The sequence below is a fragment of the Erithacus rubecula genome (assembly GCF_903797595.1).
Source record: "Erithacus rubecula genome assembly, chromosome: 5".
NCBI lineage: Eukaryota > Metazoa > Chordata > Aves > Passeriformes > Muscicapidae > Erithacus > Erithacus rubecula.
In genome coordinates, this window is record NC_136687.1 from 66,144,922 (window position 1) to 66,160,394 (window position 15,473).

General features: G+C 44.8%; 1 protein-coding gene across 1 annotated transcript in view; it reads left to right on the forward strand.

Annotated features, from left to right (window-relative positions):
* The first annotated feature begins 7,689 nt into the window (after positions 1-7,689).
* Positions 7,690-15,473, forward strand: part of ARSJ (arylsulfatase family member J) — a 33,067-nt gene continuing 25,283 nt past the window's right edge. The window contains exon 1 of the mRNA XM_079306779.1: positions 7,690-8,333. Within this exon, the coding sequence (XP_079162905.1) occupies positions 7,966-8,333 (368 nt within the window). The 5' untranslated portion in view covers positions 7,690-7,965. The remainder of the gene's footprint in view (positions 8,334-15,473) is intronic.

Sequence of the window (15,473 nt, forward strand, 5' to 3'; positions counted from 1 at the left end):
GCTCACACAGGGCACTCACATGACATTTCATGCCTGAAGCCTGTAGCACAACTCAGAGGTTTATTGTGAGCTCTTAGCAAACAGCAAAGAAAGAGGAGCAGCCTGTTCTGTCTTGAGCACTTCCAGAAGAAAAGGCAACCTTTGCTCTCTAGAAACACAGAGGGACCTCTAACAACGCGTTCTTTGAACGCTCTGCCCGTGCCTTTTCCTGCACTGGGAGAGGGATTTGGTTCCCCACGCAACATGCAACGCCACAAAACTCCTAAGGCAGCATAAAAGTATTACTGTTCAGTGTCTGAAGAGATCTGTCCCTGGTGCAGCTGGGCTTAATGATACTGTCAGGAGTGCCGAGCCGGCAGCGCGGGACCTGCACGGGTAATTCATCCCGGACGGGAAGGCGAGGAGACAGGAGGTTTTCATTTCAGCGTGGGGAAGGAAACACAAACCCACCTGGGAGAGCTGCTTGGGTTTATTGCACAGCTCTGTCTGTCTAAAGTCCTCTCGCAGAGCTGAGCCTTGTGCTTGGGAAAGGGATGGTGGAGTGCGGGATTCTGAGAACAGATAGGAGCTGATGGGTGCTGAGGCAGGATAACAGAGCGTGTTGATGAATCCCAACTTTGTTGTTACAGGAGAGCAAAGCTTTACTTTGGTGATCTTCTAAAAGGGGATTCGAGTTTCCTTATTACCCACGGTATTCAGTTACTGGTGGAGATGTTTCACGAGGTTTGTGTGTAATTGAAAAGACAGCCTGATCCGAGCCATTGAACATGCCTGACAGGAATTCGGAAGAGGGAATCGATGGGGCTTCATCCTCAAGCCCGGATCGGTGCTGGGGTTGTTAATCCAAGCAGCCATTTGTGTGATGTTACCAGAGCAGAACGCTGGGAAGGGTTCTGAGAAAATTCTTAATTCATTACGTGTTCAGTTTGGGCAGGCAGGGGATGGTATGTTTTCAGAAATCCTGGCACTCATCCAGGCCCAGCTAAAATCCCATCTAACCTATGGTATGGAGCTGCTGACTTTGCGAATGCTCACACACTCCCTGAGGAAGTGAGAGAAACACTCTTACCTGCAGAATTTCAGCTCCTTGTTATTACTCACACTGCAACAGTGCCCTGAGGCTCTCATTTGCATAACACACTTCTATACAATGTTTCAGCTGGGATTTATCACCCTCTGTGGAATCAGAGAGGTTTTATGATTTTTAATTACTAATTGACCTTAATCAGCAGTTTTTAGTTGCTCTGGTGTTCAGAATACTCTGCTGCCTACATTTTACATTTCTGTGATTCAGTGTGCCACTGAATTCCATTCTGGCCAGCTTCTGCAGTAGAATTTGATAAATGCATTCTTCTTCCTCCTTACCTCTTGGTTCCTAAGCAACACTTATTTTCTGCCAGGCTAGTTATCCTTTTACCTGGTGTTTTATGACACAAAGTAGACAGTAGTTTTCCTGAACACAGTGTGTGATTTTAGTATGTCAAGGGGTTTTTTTAAACAATGTAAAATTGGTTAATTGTCACTGACGTGTAGCTGCTCTACTAGTTTCAGAAGAATAGATGATTTCATACTAGATCCTAGAAAAAAAGTGCCTGCAGCAAAAAAAAAGCACATGCAGCCATTATCCACAAGAGAAATAGTCTTGGCACAGTGCAAGAAAAGAGCTTTATTAGCCAGTAACTCCTGTCCATCGAGGTGTCTCTCCAGCAGGCTGTAAATTGGGCTCACAAGGCTGTACCTGCACAGCAGCTTTAATGAAATTTGTCTTATCTGTAGATGGAGAGGTCATTTCCACCAAAGACCTTTCTAAGGAGCAATAGAGCCTCATTCATAAAAATGGGAATAATAAAGTGAGGAAATTCACCTCCCAGACAGCATACATTCTCATATTCATATTAAATAGCATTTCTTTTGAAATACATTGTGCTCACACATATTTAGATAATTTTCCAAACTTCCATGAAGTATTGATTGATGTAAATATCAAAAAAGAGATTCAAGGAGAGATTTCTCCTTAAAAGCCTTGTGGTTTTTTGTTGTTTCTTTTTTTTAATCTTTTATCATATTCTATCTCTCAATGCATGTTTGGGTTATGTGTGTAAGCAGAGAGTTTAGGATTGGGTGAGGAATGCCTCATGGACTGGGCACTATCAAATTCAGACTAGGAAAAAAATACAGAAGTTTCAGTGATTGTGGTTACCAATTGGAATAGTGAACCAGGGTCTATAATCATAACTTCAAAGTCAAGTCTGGGTTATTTTCTAAAACATTTGCCCACAGGTTTATAAGTTCTGTAGTCTCTATGACATGAGCTGCTGCACAGATGGTAATGGTGGGCTCTTCCAGCTTTAAAATCTACAACTAAATCTAATTCTTACTGTCTTCACTGAGAGCTGCTTTGACTGCTTTGAGAATCTCACTGTTAAATTCACAGTAAGGAAAGCAAATGAAAGTTCTTGCAGTATGCAGTTGCAAAAATCAAACATACTAGTGGGTTTAAAGCAAACCCAAGGCAGTATTTCTCACAGTGCATGAGCCAAACTGGCTGGGAGATCAAAAATAGAAACAGGTTCAATAGAAAACCATATAATTTCCCTCCCAATTATTGATTGGGACACAATAAACTCAGGAAATCCCCAACCTGCAGGGTGCTGGAAGGGACCCCTTTCCCAGACAAGAGGCATTTGTTACGGCTCCAGGCAGATAAGGAATATGCTGGATCAAGCTTTATTGCTTTTTCCAGTGTGTGCAGGAGGAATGCAAGTTGGTGCTTCTCTGATTTGTCTGGTTACTTCTGCTTTTGAGTTCAGTCCTCCTGTTTGGTTTGTGAGTAGCTGGGATTACTGAGCCACATAGATGACATTTATGATCCATTACCTAACACTTCTCTGCAGCAATGACATTCTAGCAGTTAATAATTCTGAGCTAGAAATGAGCTGAATGAAATGGCCCGGGCAAAGATGGAGTGAGGTGTTGGGGTGGGTTTGGGTTGGGTTATTTTTTCTTTTTTGTGGAGGTAAAGACTGGGTGTTTGGTGGTTGTGATTGTTGGGTTTCCTGGGAGGTTTTTTGTGTCTCGATTTTTGGGTTTTTTTACCTGAATAAGGCAAAATTAGAGTGTAATACTAGAGTAATCTCTGATATTGCAATCTGTAAAGTTCTGTATGCATAAAACTTTTATTTAGTGTATAGCAGTGAGTCATCTAAACACCATTTCTAGTATTTAGCAATTATTTAAAACATCCTGAGCCTTACAAACACTTCATTAGCATTCTTCCTTCTAAGGACAGGCACCATTCCTGGTTTAAATCATTCCCTCTCCCTTGAAGCTTGCATTGGAAAGGCACAGCGTTTTGTCAGCTGTGCACCCATAACCTTGAAATCAAATCCTTCACAAGACAAAAAGAAATACTTAGACTTTTATTTTGCTCTAGTTGTACCCTTTTGGCCAGTCTGTATTTTCAGATTTATTGTTGCATGGGATAAAAATGTCCTGTTGTGTCAATGCCAGGCAGTTGGTAGAACACTTGCAGCAGTCTGTGGTGTATCCCTCCTAAATTAGGAAAGTTTTGTTCTGGACAGAGAGGAAGGTTTTTATTTTGTTGTAAAGCTTCAGCAATTTTGAAAAGATAATGAATCTTCCATCCTGTTTAAACACCCTGGATTTATGTTGCAGTTGCATTATAAACTCATTCCTTGCCCCACTTGTCTTGCTCTGGCCTTTGTAAGTGCACTAGAGTGCAGTTTTAAACAAGAGTGCAAGTTTTAAACAGGACAGGTGACCTCTGTGTAAAACCCCATGGTTTAGGAGCATCAGATGAGACTGTTCCCTCTGTACTGTTAGGGGCAAGGAAACTGTGCTGGAGATTGTAGCTGAGAAAGAGATTTGGCCAACATGCCAAAGTTTCAAAGCACTAACATGCTGATGGCTGTCACAGCCTCTAGTTGTGTGCTGTAACCTCTTCAGATGATTTGGCTCTTCAGAGACTCAGTAAAGCCAGGAAAGTGTCCACACCCCTTTCTCTCGGACAGCCAGAGAACTGTGACCTGAGCTCCGTGACCTGGTCTAGTGAAATGTGTCCTGCCCATGGCAGGGGGCTGGATCTAGATGGTCTCTGAGGTCCCTTTCAAACCAAGCCATTCTGTGATTCTGTGACTTCTCCTGGCATCTGCTACTGAAATGTCCCCATTTCCTACAGAAGCACATCAGTTGCTGTTTCCCAGGGCTGCCATTGCAGTAGGACTACAGGAATTTAAAAACTTGGTTCTGTTTCTTTTGGGACCATAAACCTTATGTGTCTGGGAAATGGGAGACTCCTCCAGAAAGGCCACCAGCAGCTCCAGTTTCAGTGATTACAGGGGCTGACACAAGAGGGATATCTAAGGTCACATCCCAAATTTCCAGAGTGACTTTATTGGCACCAGTTGAGTGACTGCACATTTACATCAGTGCAGGCAGCTGAGATCAGAATCTGGACCTTTGCCTATGAAATACGGCAGGGAGTTGAGGAAAGTCTGTGTTAAATATAGAATAAGCTAAGAGCAAAGCTCTGTTTATGTCATCATAAAGCAAGGAATAAGCTACGGGTGGAATCTGAGCATTCCCAAGCAGCACATCTGTAAATTAATTACCAGGGTCCACCAAAGGAGGCAAAGGGAATGATGTAAAACTTGTGACTCACCAGACTTCTATTCATGTTGTAGTTTGCTGTTTTCAGTGATGAGTGCCTGGCAAAAGCACAGCATCCACCTGGGAAGCAGAATGCAGGGGTGCCCTGCCTTTTCCTTCCCTGGTGAGGAAGGTATGCTGAGGACAGGGGAGTGCAGAAATGGGCTGAGGTGAAAGGAAATGCACAGTTACTGTTCTTGGAAATATGTAGAATATTGACTCTGTGTGTAGGCCAAAGCCTGCTTCGTTCTTCCTCTAGTTGCAGCAATTCAGCTAAAAATAGCAGTTCACAAAGCTGTTCTTCAGGCAGGCAAAGTTTCCTGGCCTCAGGCATGATTAGGAAGAGCACTGAATTGCACATCCCAAATTACATCCTTGGTTGTTACTGACAGCTGTGAGTCACAGGTAAGAGAAACATGGAGCTAGGAAGAATTACCTTTCTAAAGGCTGTTACCTTTCCAAGACTGACCTAAGGGTTAGAAAAACTGTTATAATATTAGCATAGGAGTGTCAGCACTTCAATGTATTTTTTTCTCTGAACTGTCTTCCAAAGACCTCATTTCCCATTATTATTCCTGTTTCTCTGTAACCTGGAGTGAAACTCTCAGGAAGAGTGCTGGCACACAGGGCGGTCAGGGCAGAGAAAGGAAATGGGACAGGTGCTCTTTTTGGGATAGGTATCTTTGTGTGTCAAACATGTCTGGCTCGGGAAGAGCAAGGTGAGTGGCAGCCTGACCTGAAATAACCAGCATAGGGCACCTGGAAGAGCCCCCACCCGGGCTGCAGAGGAGCCTCCAGCTGCAGCCATCCTCTCTGCACACATTTCATTTAATGGGCTCAATACACACTGAGTCTGCATAGCAGGGACTAAAAATATATCCCTTCCTAATGGTGTGCTAAATTCAGTTTTAACTAGTGTGTGTGTTTGTATTAATGTATTCACTCCACTCAAGTTTAAATACCTATGGATGTTCAGGACTTTTTTTTTCCCCTCAGGGAAAAAATACTTCCTCCTGCTTTCACAACTCTTGTGTTCTTTTCACTGAGCATCCAAAATGGGCTATATAAACCTTGGCTGCAATTCCTGAGCATCTACAAATATTTTCTTAAGTAGAATATTAATAGCACATTATCTTCTAAGGCCTCTCTGCTTGAAGGTCAGCTGAGTATTTTGCTGACATAAGCCTACTTTTGTTTTTGCAAAAATTGAAGAAAAAAGGGAAGCTTTGTCAGGCTCATAAAGAGAGAAGGTCAAGTTTATAGATGTCTGGCAGAGATTGCCCTTGGATATTTTCATTTGCAGCTGGGTGGGGACTAACAGGGTTTGGTATGGTTAATGGGACACTGGAAAGTCACAGGCTCTGCTCCCCTCCTGTCCTCTAAGAGCTGTGCTCTATGGCATCTTCTTAATAATACATTTTTTCCCCTACTTTACTGCTAGAAAATCTGTATCTATACATTTGATCAGACACTTATCATGGTACTCTGATATTTTGCCAGGGTCCATGGGGCTACTGCAGCTTATATTAAAAGGAGATCATATTTTGTTTGTGTTAAAGAGAAAATGTCATCACTAATCCAATTTGCACTTGATCATTTATGGATTTAGGTGTCTACATACATTCTTTTGGTCTTGTAAACGTGGGGAAAAGGAAGGAGTGAAAACTGGAATAGAAAATTCTTTTAAAGGAAATGTAATTTCAAAGAATTGTGGAACGGTTTAGGTTGGAAGGAACCTCTAATTCCAACCCGCCTGCCATGAGCAGGGACAGTATATGAAAATGTCACAGTTTAAGTTGCAGATTTTGGATTTTTTTTACAAGCTTGTGTTAATGTGCTGTGATTTCAGAAGATGTTCTGCCTCTGAAGTTAAACTCTGCAGGTTTTACATTTTATTGTATGACTTTTCAGTGTGGACAAGCCCTTACACAGCATGCTGAAATCCCTCAATCCACTTTTACTTCCATGTTTTTCTGCTGTAGCATTGAAAACTTCAGCACAGCACTTAGTTATTTCTGAGTAGGTCCTTTTCAATGGAAATTTAGAATGGGGACTTCTTTGTACAACCTGATGTGAACTGAATCAGTCAGATTCGACCCAAATTAAAGTTCTCTCAAGACAGCACTACTTAATTTTTAATCTGGAAGGCATCCCAGAGGGATGTAGGAAGTCCCTTGGCAGGGACCAGCTGGAGCTTAGCACAGAGGTGCAGGAACTAGAGGGCCTGGTGCAAGTGCCTGTTTAAGAGTTAATTCTTTATAAAACCTGGTTTGACTAAAAGTTGTTCATGCTGACTCACGTTAGACAGGTCAGACCTGCAGATTTACTTCAGCCTAATCGTGTGTGAATATCAGTTTCTGCTTGACTCGGTGTCTTTCAGGACAGGGTGAAGTTGCATTTTGCAACTCCAGCACATTCGTACTTTAACCCAAATTCTTAAAAATGATTCTATTCTGCAAAGGCGCATTCCTGGCGTTTGCCACAGCCTCGCCAGAATTGGAGGGTTTTTGATTTAGGGCTGTTTTGTGGCTGGAAACAAATCCGGTACGTTCATACCTTCCAGATGTTTGTGGCCAAGTCAGAAACACTTAAAACAATCAATATTTCGAGGGGGCGGAACGGGGGGACATGTAAGACCACCTCGCTGTGGGGGGGAGGCTGGGGCTGGCGGCCGGGCGGGGTGGGGGGTTCTCCTCTGGGATGCGGGGGGCGGGCGAGGGAGGGGAGGAGGTGCGGGCAGAGGGGAGGAGATGGAAAGGAGGAAAAGAGTTGCGGACGGGGCGGGCGGGGGCAGGAGCCGGGGTTGCGGAGGGGCCGGGCAGGGAGGAGCGGGTCTGCGGGCGCTGCCAGGCCGCGGTGCCCCTGTCCTCCGGCGGGTCCGAGCACCGGGAGCCCCCGGGGGCGGTGGCGAGGGCGGGCGGAGGCAGCGGGGAGGGAGCGGCGCGGCAGCGCCGGCGGGGGCGGGCGGGGGGCGGCCCGGCCCGGCCCCGTCCCGTCCCGGGGCGCCCGGCTCGCCCCGCCATGGGCAGCGGCCCCGGGACGGGCTGGCAGCGGCGCCCCGGCGCGGGGCCGGGGGCGGGCCGAGGGTGCCGTGACCCCCGGCGGGGCCCTGCCCACCCGCCCGGCTCCGGCACCGGCTCCAGCGGCTGAACTTGCCCAAGTTGCGGTGACTGCGATGTCTCTCGCTCGGAGGGAGCCCTGACGGGCGCTGCCCGTCCCGGAGCCGCCTGTCTTTGTTGGGTTTTTGTTGGTTTATTTGCTTTTCGTTAGTGTTTTTCTGCCCTCCCGCCGCGGTGGATGGCCCGCGGTGGGCGCCGCTGGCCGCGCCGCCCCAGCCCGGGGAGGATGGTGGCGGCGGTGCTGGCCGGGCTGTCCCTGCTCAGCCTCCTCACCTGCGGCTACCTGGCCTGGGGCAGCCGCCGGGGAGGTGCCGGGGAGGCGCCGGGGAACCTGCTGGGAGAGGAGCCCGCGGCCGGCGCCCCCCGCTCGCAGCCGCACATCATCTTCATCCTGGCCGACGATCAGGGGTTCAGGGACGTGGGATACCACGGGTCTGAGATCCGGACGCCCACGCTGGACAAGCTGGCTGCCGAAGGGGTCAAGCTGGAGAACTACTATGTCCAGCCCATGTGTACACCATCCAGAAGCCAATTGATCACTGGAAAGTAAGTTTGCTACTACTTCATCATTCACCTCTCCAGCCTAAATGCTGTCCCTGTTGGAAAGAGCACGGGTGAACCTGGCACGCTCACATCTGGGTTATTTTATGGGCAGAACGTGCCTCTCTCGTTCCCTAAAACCCTTGAATGGAACAGATTTGTGATAGGTTTGAAATAGCAAAACAGAGAGGTGTCACCGAGCGAGGCAGGAGGGTTCAGCACTGCGAGCTGCCCCGCAGAGTGCTGGAGCACAGTCGTGCTTGCAGCATCACCACCAGACGTGCTGCTTGTCAAGTCCCGTTGCTGTTGCTGGGGAGTGAGCAGCTCCGCTTTGCTCTGTGATTTCCAGGGGACTCAGAGGAGGAGTTGTCTCACGAAATGCCAGCCTTACGTTTTCTCCTCTGTTCATTGCAGTTTGGTCACGGGTCTCACTGACATTGTTTTCATGTGAGTTCTCTCCAAGGGTTATCCTAAATTTATGAGCTGGTTTCTCAGTGTGTCACCTGTGGATGGGCACAGGGAATTCAGGCTCTCCCAGCACCCTCATAGCTGCAGCATTGCTCTTTTCACTTTGCAGACAATTACAAACTTTACTCCTAACAAAAATAGGTGCCTCACCTAACTGGTGAAAGCACTGGGTGGGTGTCGTGTGCTTTGCCTTAAAGTTGTGTTATACTGTGGTCTGCTAACTAAATAATTACCCAACCTCAGGGCTTTCTTACATCAGAAGGTTAATGAGGATTAAGGGGGGGGGGAGAATTTATGCATTTGAGCTGTAGGAACAATTTCCAAATAGCTCCAAGTGCAGACACATTTACTCTGGAACAAAACTGCCTTGTTTCTGTTTAGCTTAACTCCCTTTGACAGGAACAGGGAACTCTTAAAAGAGCAAAACAAAATGAGAGGAAAAAAGTTTATTTTCTCCTTTCTGAAAGTATAAACAGGAACAAGGCCATGTTAATACTGCTGGTAAAAGAAACACATGTTAAATAAAACAAGCAACTGGCCTGGTGTCTTGCATCTCCATATGGTAGAGCTGGAGATAATTCCCAGTCTCTGTCTGTTTCCCAGACTTGCTGGACCAGGGAGATTTGCATGGAGAGCTGACACATTATCTAGAGCAAGAATTCCACACAGGTTTTTAGTTTTGTTTTTACTTCTTTGTGCAGACTGTGTCTCAAAGTTATTTGGAGACATCTCCTCAGTCATTGACAAGAACAGAGTTGCCCTGCGGCACCTAAAGCAGCAGCTTTCAAGGGAAACCTGTGCCAGGATAGTGTTCAGTGCATCTTGGTTGTCTTAGAGGCACGCAGCAGTTGGAGGGCAGGAGCTGGGCCAGCAGCACGTAGCCAGCAGCTCTCTGAGGATGATGCTTTGGGAAGCAGTGCTTTACAAAGGGAATGTCATGCTGCACAGCAATGACTCATGCAGCAGCTGCAGGGATGGGATCACCGGGTTCCAGTGGAACCAGGGGGCTGCTCTGGCTCTTGGATGCTGCAGAGATTGTTTAAACATGAAAAAAATACAAGTTAAGGATAACTGTAACTCAGTTTAACTATTTTGGTCCTTCTTTAAATTCAGTAAAAGGTAGGCATGTTCTGAGGAGTCCTGCTCTTTTCATTGGCTTGTCAGGCGGAAATGGTTCTTCAAATCTGCCTGCTTTGGTTTTGGAAACTTTTATGGGAAAAAGAGATTTGCTTATACTTCGTCTTTCTTTTCTTAGTCTGCTGGTCTAAAGCCCTTAGAGCATTTTTTTTAATGTTGTTCTACTTTAGGGAAAAAGGAGCTGTAGAGGGAACTATCTCCCATGAGTGAGAAATCAGGGAAGGATTGGTGAGGGGTTATTAGGCTGGGTAGAGTACTCAGATTCAGAGAATACTGTTTTCGTTCCTACTGGAGATAAATGCTTTGATGACTGCTTTTAATGCCTTCTTAGAAGAGATGTCTTAATGAAAAGGCCAAATTTGGACACTCCTCATCCAGGACAAATACTCTTATTTCTTAAGTTCTTAAACATGTTAGTTCCAAGCTAAAGACCTGCTCATCTTCTGAGGGATCACCTGGATGCTCCATGCCTCCCAGTACACATTCTGTTCTTAACAAACTTATCCAAGGATAGTTTAGGTTGGAGAGGACCTTGAACTAGAAGGTTTTCCAAACATTACCTCTTGGATCAGTCAGATCCAGAGGGACTTATGTAAATCAGAGTCATGAGGGAGCACTGACTCAGGTTGTCAAGTGGAAGTTAAATTTTGGAGAAGACTTTAAACAGCCCAAGTTCTTCACAGGTCTCCAGGCAGCCCCTCCAAGGGCTGTGTTAGTAAAGAAACTTTCTTTTGGTGCCTCTCCTGTGTGAGCTAGCACAGGGAAAGAGGCTGGAGGTGACCTGTTAGAAGAGGCAGAATTGGTATTTTCCCCTGTGCTGTACCACAGCATGGCAGCTGGTGAGCTTGTCATCCTGACCACTTCTGAGTCCCTGTCTGCTTTCTCACACCCTGTATGTGAGCCTTTGGCTACTTTCATTCCTTGCTTTCCCACAGTATTGTTACTTCCCCCATTCACTCCATCCAAAACTATTGCTTTTACACCACTAGTAGGGCTGGTTGCCACAGCTTTTTATTTTGGGCTTTATTTCTGGGTATGTGTGGGGGGGTGCAGCTGAGCTGAGCCTCAGGAATGGAGTAGAAAGGCATGAGCCAGTGGGCTGAGGGCCAGTGTGATGTGCTGGGGCCGTGCAGGGAGGTGAAGGAGCAGCTCTGCAAAGCAGCTGCACTGCTGGGGTGGCAGCAGGGACCTGGGTGACAGGGCGTGCTCTGCCCTGGGCAGTCCTGGGACACTGCCCGGCCTCTGGCACCTCCTACAGCTGGACTAAACCTTTGGTAGTCCCTGGGCTTGGGTGTGAGTGACAGAAATTGTCTCCAGATGAATTGTCTGGTGTGATACAGTATTTTTTGTGGTTGTTTCTTTCTTGAAAGTAGCAGGCGTGCCTCAAAAACTAAATAATTTGAGCAGAATAGCTCAAAAGCTGGCTGAAAGCCTACAAGCTTAGATGAACTAGTTGAGGTAGCTGCCATTATGCAATGTAGTGGTATTTGCTGGAGCAATGCTTAATTTAGCAAAGGAATCTGACTGATCAGAAGGAATCTAGACATAATATGCTCTAAATGCTTTTGGCATTATTTAGGTACCTGCTTTCTCCTCTAGGCTCCCAGTTTTCTGCTGCCCATCAGACTTGTAGCCTGGGGAGCATAATGTGCACCGGAATCCATCTGGGCCACAAGAAGGTTCCTCATCTGTTCAGGAGCAGGGCTCTCTCAGTAAAATCTCATGCACAGCTGGGGTTACAGATCAGTGAGAATCTGAACTCCTTTTGTGAGTCATGGAAGCCCTGCACTAATCTCAGGAATGAGCTTTGCACTGTGGATGGAATGCAGAGATGGAAGATGTTGGGAAATGCTGCGAAGTCTGGAGAAAAAAATCCTTTTTTCCCATGGGACAAAATGGAATATTGAGAATTTGCTCATCCAAAGCAGACAGAAATAGATTGTATAATCAGAAAGCATAATCTGAGTGTTATTGTAATATAAGTAATTATAACTCTTTTCTAATTCAGAAATGTCACCCATTTATAAACATATATATATAGCTGTATGTGTTAGGCATATGGCTCTAGGCATCCCTGTGTAGTGATACCTAGTTCAGCATTAAAAATGACAATGTTTGAGCAAACTAAGACTTATTTTGGCAAACAGGAGTGGGCTAAGTACTTCGAGTTGAAAGCAGTGTAGCTGACTTCAAGCAAACAGAAATACTTTACTCTGAGGGTGTGAATTCTCAGTAAGGCTCCTCTCTCCCAGCCTCCTGGGTGCCCCTGGCCCAGGCTGCAGCTCCAGCAGTGTTGCTCTGGGAAGGAGCCAGTACAGTGGTGTGTGACTGGGAAGTTACCTGCTGTGCTCTGAGCTGCTGCAAAGGGTCTGGGAGCCTTGACGGGATACTGGGAAGCATATATCACACCCCATTAGATACATTCCCTGCTCTGTAGTTAACAAAATATGAGAGCTGCAGAATATCAGCCTTAAGTACCAAGTGGTGACCTGATACTTTATCTGCTCTGGAGTAAAGGGACTTGGCAGCCAGAGTTCCTGAGTTTAATTCTGATCAGTGTTTCCATTAAGAACTGAGATGATGAAATAAAATGTTCTGATTAAGTGCGCTGGTGAGATAGGAGAGCCTGCCAGCATTAAGGGACTGTGGTGATACTGCAAATCATCTTGACAAATTAGAGGCATAATCTGTAAAAAAGCAGAATTGCAGCCAGCAGTGGTAAATAGAAGACACTTTGCTGAATTCCTGAAGCAGGAAGAAATTTAATGGGCCGAGGATGGAGATCAACTCCTTTAGACAGTATTCCTTTAGAAAAGTAACTGGAATTACAGTGCATCATGCACTGGGTATGAGGTCAACAATGTCATGCTGTTACCAAAAAAGCAAACATCACATGAGTTTGTGAAAATGTGGGGCCTGGTAGGTCTGTGCAGAGCCATTCTTCTCCACAGCTGGAGCACTTTTGCCCAAACTTGGGCATCATTCTCCAGAAGCAACTTGTGTATCATTGGAGAGTGTCCAGAGAAGGGTGATCCGATATCTCAGAGTGATAACTTGGGGGGAAGGATCAGAAGAAATGGAGTTGTTTAGTCTAAAGAAGAGAAACATGGGAAGGGACGTGGTAAGTCTCTGCTATTTGAAGAGCTGTGCAGAGAAAGGCATCGTGTGTGTTCAGTGTCATGATGAGTGGTACAAGAAGTGAGGGGCTTTCCAGAGCAGGGAAAACTTCAGGTCAGGTCAGAGAGAGAACCTGCAGGCACAGAGATGGTGAAACAAGGGAATAACTGGCTTTGAGAAATTGCTGGGTTTCTCCACCACCATGAAGGACCATATGTGGGGAATGACTTAATGGAGTTGAGTCTGTCTTGGGGAAGAGGGTTGAGCTGGATGACACCTCTTCCAGCTCAGATTCATCTGTGCCTCATTTGAAGTACAGATTAATGCAGAAGCCCTTCTGAGAAATGGTGTGAATAAAACACACTAAATGCCAGAAACTATTTCAGTGTTCACTCTGACAGAAAATACTGTGTGAAAGTTTAATTTCAGTTTTCTCCTGGAAATTCCTGTTTTCTGCAACCTCGTTTTCTCTGGAAATTTTCAAGATTTTTCCCCCTAGGCCTCATAACTCATGGAGTATGTCATTGTTTATTTCTGCCGACTTCTTTCAGGACCATTTGTGGGATGGCTGCCAAAGATGTTGAGGTATCTTTTTCCATGTTCTTATGTTTTTCACTTAGGATGACATTGTCCATATACACATATATATGAAGCACACATAGAGAACATGTAAATAATTAAATGCAAGGACTTGCTTTCCTTTATTTTCTTCTGCCTGTGTTTGCTCTCCTCTGTTCTATGGAAAATTAGATCCAGGTACTGAGCTGCTCTGGGGTATTAAGCTACAAGAGGTCTGCCCATATCACTGAAATTATTAATTGACTGCACAAAGGAGCATGTGGAGAACAGGACTGGAAAGGAAACTACATGCAAACAATCAAAATAAGAAATAGCACACACAGGAAATAGCAGCGTAGAACAAGTTGTGATAACTTCTTCTTGCATCACTTTCTGACAGCCTCTAAGAACAATGTTTGATAGTTAAAGTCTGTATAACTATATAGTGGACATTTATTTTTGTTTTTCAATTTTCCAATTTATACAGAGTACAGTAAGCTAAAGAAATATAGTTGGAAATAAATTTAGAAAATCTGTGATTTTAAATTAGCATTACTCCAAAGAGTTTGTTATAGGCTTTTATCCCATTGCTTTGTTTTGTTGTGTGTTTCAGCTGTAAAAGAGAAATTATATTCCATGGAAAAGTTAACCTTAAATAATTAAGGAATTTAACTCTTTTAGCATTGCTCCTGATACATGCTGTGTAACTGATGACACATAGTGCTGCCTGTGGCAGGAAGCTGAATCAGTGGTGGCAGTGGACTCCAGTTCTGCCTTTTCACTGTTACTCTTCCTTCATGGGGCCCTTTAAGTGAATCAAGATGGGAACCTGAGATGGGTGTCTGAAAATAAAACAGGAAATTAAAATATGGGGTCTGCTTTCCTGTCAAATGATTTAGACCAAATTAAATGGGACAAATTAAATTAATGCTTTCATTAAAGCACTTTACCTTTCATAGAAAGATTTTCCAGATTAGTGAACTGAAGGTCAGAAGAAGAGAAAAATCATTCACATTCTGTCTCTGTGACACTTGTGGGTGATAATGCCACACACCCAGGGCTTTGTCTTCATAAGTGTGTGTATCTTAGTTCAGGGTTTGAATTTTTATTGCACTTTGAGATTTCCTATTCCCCCCAATTTTTTTGCTTGGCTTTGTATTGATTCATAATCAGATTTTCTGTGCTGAGTTGAGTTTGTTCCGTTTGAGAATGTCTGTTCCAGAATGAAGGAGATAATTTCACCAGCCATTTTTCAATTAATATAAATAGCACAAGGCAAAGAAGATTGTGCCTGTGTGAGTGATCTTGTGTAGGATGTGTTAGCTTTCTCTGTATCAGTAAGTTTTTTATCAAAGCTGCCCAATTTATTAGTTTTCTCACTTAAAAGCCAGTAGACCTGGCTGCTGACCTTACTTCTCTCTGTATGTATAAATTGGGAGGTTGGAATGCAATAGGAAGAGTTCAGAAAAAAACCCAAGGCAGCCCTAATGGGTAACAAATGTAAAGGATTAATACAAAAGGTGTTTTAACCATTGAGGTTTGACTAAAATAGCTCTGTGGTCTGTGATGAAATTGCAGAATTTTAAATGGGGGACTTTACTGTACGTGCAGGCTTATAATAAGAAAGCAGTTAAATATGTTTCATCATTCTAGCTCAACTGCAGCTGTAATACGTTAATTAGTGGTGTCAGCTATCACCTACATATTAATTCAGGCTGTTATCAACATATTATCAAGCTCCAGTTTGGAGGACAGGATGTTGCTGGAGTTGGAAAACAAATCTGGGATAATTAAGTACATTTTAGTCAGCTTCAAACACAAAATTATCTTCTCAAATGCATCTCTGCAGATATTAGATAATAAGCA